A 6,000-nucleotide genomic window follows, 5' to 3' on the forward strand; every position below is an offset into this window, starting at 1 on the left:
AAAAAGAAAAGCTTGCATTTATATAGTGCCTTTCACGACCACCGGACATTTCAAAGCGTTTTACAGCCAATGAAACACTTTTGGAGTGTAGTCACTGTTGTAATGTGGGAAACGCGGCAGCCAATTTGCGCACAGCAAGCTCCCACAAACAGCAATGTGATTATAACCAGATAATCTGTTCTTGTGTTGATTGAGGGATAAATAATTGGCCAAGACATCGGGGATAACCCCCCTGCTCCTCCTCTGAAATAGTGCCATGGGATCTTCCACATCGATGGCTGTTCTGTGCTGATCTGAACCAGGGCAGCAGTAGGGATGGATGCTGCAGTCTGCAGTCCTTCTGGACAAAGGAGGGAAAAATTGACCATTTCAAAATTCTGATTGGTGTTGAATGGCTCCCGATGGAGTGTGTGTATGTGTACATAAGAACTAGGAACAGGAGTAGGCCATACGGCCCCTCGAGCCTGCTCCACCATTCAATAAGATCTTGGCTGATCTGATCATGGACTCAGCTCCACTTCCCTGCCTGCTCCCCATAACCCCTTATCCCCTTATTGTTTAAGAAACACACTCTATTTCTGTCTTAAATTTATTCAATGTCCTAGCTTCCACATCTCTGAGGCAACGAATTCCACAGATTTACAACTCTGAAAAAATTTCTCCTCATCTTAGAATAAGGGTTGCCCATTTAAATCTAAGATCATGCCCTCTAGTTCTAGTCTCCCCCATCAGACTCTGCATCTACCTTGTCAAGCCCCCTCATAATCTTATACGTTTCAATAAGATCACTTCTCATTCTTCTGAATTCCAAAGCGTGGAGGCCCAACCTACTCAACCTTTCCTCCTAAGTCAACCCCCTCATCTCCGGAATCCATCTAGTGAACCTTCTCTGAACTGCCACCAAAGCAAGTATATCCTTTCGTAAATATGGAAACCAAAATTGCACACAGTATTCCAGGTATGGCCTCACCAATACCCTGTATAGCTGTAGCAAGACTTCCCTGCTTTTATACTCCATCCCCTTTGCAATAAAGGCCAAGATTCCATTGGCCTTCCTGATCACTTGCTGTACCTGCATACTATTCTTTTGTGTTTCATGCACAGGTCCCGCTGTACTGCAGCACTTTGCAATCTTTCTCCATTTAAATAATAACTTGCGCTTTGGATTTTTTTCTGCCAAGGTGCATGACCTCACACTTTCCAATATTATACTTCATCTGCCAAATTTTTGCCCACTCACTTAGCCTGTCTATGTCCTTTTGCAGATTTTTTGTGTCCTCCTCACATTACTTTTCCTCCTATCTTTGTATCGTCAGCAAACTTGGCTATGTTACACTCAGTCCCTTCTTCCAAGTCATTAATATAGATTGTAAATAGTTGGGGTCCCAGCACTGATCCCTGCGGCACCCCACTAGTTACTGGTTGCCAACCAGAGAATGAACCATTTATCCTGACTCTCTGTTTTCTGTTAGTTAGCCAATCCTCTATCCATGCTAATATATTACCCCCAACCCCGTGAACTTTTATCTTGTGCAGTAACCTTTTATGTGGCACCTTGTCAAATGCCTTCTGGAAGTCCAAATACACCACATCCACATGCGTGTGTGCGTGCGTGTGCATTGAGGGAGGTCAGGATTAGATTCCATTGTTTTCCCTGCAGTTGAATATCCTGCTGAGACTCATGATTTAGAGTCGTACATGAAGAGTGGGCACCTGGAAGAGGTACCCACGCTTGCAATACTTTACTCCAGCATGAGCTGATGTTTTCAGGAGAAGCTTGCAAGGAAAAACAGGAACATTAAGCTTCGGAATGTGTTGGGATTGATTTCCTGAAGCCTGCTTCTTGCCCATCGGGAGCTTTCATCCTGAAATTGCAGCCATGCTCCGCACCTTTTTCCAGCCATTAAATGATGGAAGCACATGTGTGATTCCTCAGTAACTATCCCTGATCAGAGTGAGCTTTTGTGCCATTATGTCCTGTGGTATCTGCAACAATCTGACCATCATCATCATCCTGGGCAGTCCCTCGGAATCAAGGAAGACTTGCTTCCATTCCTAAAGTGAGTCCTTTGGTGGCTGAACAGTCCAATGTGAGAGCCACAGACCCTGTTACAGGTGGGACAGACATTCGTTGGGGGAAGGAGGGTGAGGGGGTGGGACTGTTGCATGCTCCTTCCGCCGCCTGCGTCTGACCTCTTCACGCTCGCACCGTTGAGACTTGGAAGAGCTCAACGTCCTCCCGGATGCACTTTCTCCACCAAGGGCGGTCTTCGGCCAGGGATTCCCAGGTGTCAGTGGTAATGTCGCACTTTACCAGGCAGACTTTGAGGGTGTCTTTGTAACGTTTCCGCTGCTCACCTTTGGCTCGTTTGCCGTGAAGGAGCTCCGCATAGAGCAATTGCTTAGGGAGTCTCGTGTCTGACATGCGAACTATTGGCCTGCCCAGTGGAGCTGATTGAGTGTGGTCAATGCTTCAGTGCTGGAGATGTTAGCTTGGTCGAGGACACTGATGTTGGTGTGCTTGTCCTCCCAGGGGATTTGCAAGATCTTGCGGCGACATCGTTGGTGATATATCTCCAGCGACTTGAGGTGTCTTCTGTATATCGTCCATGCCTCTGATCCATACAGATTTGAGGGCCTGGCCTTCAGTCAATCTTTTCCTCAGGCAGCCAAAGGCTGCACTGGCGCACTGGAGGTGATGTTGAATCTCGTCATCAATGTCTGTCTTTATGTGAATCTTGATGACTGGGGAGAAGTGCTGTGCGGTGAGGATAGGTCGGTGGAGGACCTTTGTCTTACGGATGTTAAGCGCAAGGCCTGTGCTTTCATACACGTGACTCGTAACACATGACAACATAGTGGTGGGCCACCAGGGCTTGAAGCCCAGACTGTTCCAAGAGCTGATGCTGTCTGAAAGTTCTCGATTTCATGTGATAAACACTTTTTCAAGGTAATGTTGGTCTGAGAAAGGATTATTGACATTTATTTATTATTTTGCCTTTACAGGTTAAACAATTTGAGCGTCTTGAGCAAGAAGTAACGAGACCTATTGAGAATGACCTCTCCAACTGGACCCCAACACACCAATACGGACAGGTTAAGAGCAAGCTGAGCCCATCGGACAAGCAGCTCCTTTTGTTTTACTCTGAACAGTGTGAGTCGAACGTTACTACGTTAATCAATGCCATCGATGCCTTCTTCACATCCATCAATACCAACCAACCTCCCAAAATTTTCGTGGCTCACAGCAAGTTTGTCATTCTCAGTGCGCACAAGTTGGTTTTCATTGGCGACACGCTCTCCCGCCAGGCGAAATCACAAGAGGTTCGCAATAAAGTCACACACTACAGCAACCTCCTTTGTGAGATGCTTAAACATATAGTCATCACAACCAAGACAGCAGCCTTGCAATACCCGTCTGGCTCTGCAGCCAAGGAGATGATGGACCGAGTCACTGAATTGTCCCACTGTACACATCAGTTCAAGATGATGCTCGGACAGTTAGCAGCCATGTAAGGAACCTGCAGATAAAACTACATTTTAAGACTGAAAGCATTGACAGCTGTAAATGGATTATTGTAAATATTGTCTTATGAGATACCCATACAGGGAAAAGTGCTTTTGTTTTGGTTATAGACTGTGCTGTTTCTTATTAATCAGAAAGGTATTTAAATTCTAAACGCTGTCGTAGTTCCTTTTTTTTCCCTTTTTAAAAGTTCTTTTAATGTTGTGTTCTGTAACATGGAATGGAAATAATTATTTTCATGATTTTAAATTGCGGACATATGGATTCTATTTTAAAAATTCATTAAAAGAGAGCGGAGGATTAAGTGGAGCATTAAAAATAGATGGAGCAATTTTCTACTGTGGCAATTAACTAAGTCACTTTTTCATTGTCATGGGGCTGTTTTAATCGCTGAGACGTCTCTGCTGATTTAAGAGTTATAATTCTCTCTCCATCATTAATGGCCTCTCGATGGGTCGGCAAAGAAAATGAGCTAATGGGTACAGTAAGAGGCAACTTACCCCTTCCAATTTCATTATCTGTTTAAAAAAAAAATAAACCGTATTAATGTTTTCCGATGGTTTTGAATCATACCTCAGTTGGCGGGCAATAGGCGTTCCATTGCATTTCAATTTTTTCCATTTTTGCCAGCCCACTGCAGAAAATGCAAATGAATTGGTGCCTTGAAATTATTAAGAGCTTCTGCTGGTGAACGGAGCTAAAGTCATTTGCAGCCTGTGTTCACGTTGGATCTCATGGTGTGGGAAGCAAAAAACCAACTTTGTGTCATTTTAGTGACTTATTTAAGTTTTTTTTTATACAAAAGTGTATAAAAAAAAATAATTGTGTTTTAACATTTGCTATAATTATATTTTCAAAAATGATATGTTGAACAGACCAAGTCGGGTTTCAGCTGAAACAATGACTGGAAAAGTATCAATTTCATTTGAACGTTTTAACCAAAGACTGCCGAAGGGCATCAGACTCTTACCAGTTTTGTTGGAGCTGTAATATAACATCAATTCGCTTCAGAGCTGGTCGCCTCTGATCAGTCAGTGACTGGAGTCCATAATCTATTAGACAGTGGTTCGTATCCCCTTCACATTGCAGCAGAATTGTTGACAATTGCAGCTATTTGGGTGCACTCTTCTTAAATGAGGTTTGTTGGATCGTTCATTAAGTTTTAGTTATCTAATCTGCATGTGGTAACACCTTGCACACTCCAGATTTTTTATATATAGAAAATTTTATGTATGTTTGAAATTTAAATGGCTGATATTTGACGTGATTGGAGGGTTATAACCCTGTAAGAAATGTATCTTTGTATATGTCTGCACATTATATGAATATAAGCAACTGTGTTTGACAAATGCTGGTCAAAGACTCTCGAACTCGCTTTTGTGAAAAGTAGAATTCTGTAGCCAGTTTCTTCTTTCTGGATGATTGGTCACCATGACGATGCGTGTCGTACACTGACCTGTAAAAGATTACACTGACAGAAGAGGACAATGTTAAGATTCTAAATCTTCTGAGCACAACACTTCCGCAATAACTAACCATTGTCAAATGTTTCCAACGCATGGGGTCTGGCGATACTGCCCAATGGTGTCACATTTGACACAGCGCTGCTTGAGTAAGTTAATCAGTTAGAAATAATCGCCCATAAGTGTATATGTTAACCCATAATTTGGATTACTTTTTAAGAATTGCAATGTAAAAGGGGTTAAAGTGATTCTGGCATTAATATTCATCGTTAGAGCTTTTACAGTCATGCTAGAAACCTCCAGTAGTCTAAAAACTCTCGTATTTTATCCTTTTATTTTGTTTCTGGTCTGAACATTATGGTGAAACACTACTGTAAATGTGACGTATTCTTTACAATGCATACTGGTTCATATTCATCAGAATTTTTATTTCTCTTGCACAGTGGTTGGTTTAGGGTGGCTGTTGACTTTTGTATTATATTCAACTGGATTTATTTTTAATTATTAAACAGGCTTAAGAACCATGAAAATGAGTTGCGTGTTTGTGGCTGCAACAGTCAAAACTGTCCGAAGAACCAAATTTTGTGACTACTCTTTTGGAATTGCCATTAGATTTGGGGATCCATCTGAATGTAAAGTCTTAACTGTTTTGTTTGGTGTCTGAAGGGGTCTCGGGTCCCATTCTTTACTGCCAAAGTTGAGACCATCCGAGGTCCAATCATTTCAGCTTCCACCACCCAAACACAAAGCTCTGAATGTTTCCTTAAACAAGTCGACTTGGGGTGGGGTTGTATGGAATACCCAGCTCTGACCTGCTCTAGTAGCCATGGCCTTTATGTGGCTGGTCTAGTTCAGTTTCTGGTCAATGGTGACGCCCCCAGGATGTTGATTGTGAGGGACTCGGGGATGGTAATGTCATTTAATATGAAGGGGAGGTGGTTATACTCTCTTTCAGACACAATGACTATTATTATGTAGACAATGATGCTGCTGCTCAGTGTGTGACCTGTT

At 42.6% G+C, this 6,000-nt stretch overlaps 1 protein-coding gene across 3 annotated transcripts in view; it reads left to right on the forward strand.

The window, feature by feature from the left end:
* The window catches only part of bcar1 (BCAR1 scaffold protein, Cas family member), a 258,951-nt gene extending 253,432 nt beyond the window's left edge, over positions 1-5,519 (forward strand). For all 3 annotated transcript variants that reach the window (XM_070897976.1, XM_070897975.1, XM_070897977.1), the window contains one exon: positions 3,007-5,519. In XM_070897976.1, the coding sequence (XP_070754077.1) occupies positions 3,007-3,516 (510 nt within the window). In that variant the 3' untranslated portion in view covers positions 3,517-5,519. The remainder of the gene's footprint in view (positions 1-3,006) is intronic.
* Positions 5,520-6,000: the final 481 nt, after the last annotated feature.

Source organism: Pristiophorus japonicus, chromosome 13 (assembly GCF_044704955.1).
Source record: "Pristiophorus japonicus isolate sPriJap1 chromosome 13, sPriJap1.hap1, whole genome shotgun sequence".
NCBI lineage: Eukaryota > Metazoa > Chordata > Chondrichthyes > Pristiophoridae > Pristiophorus > Pristiophorus japonicus.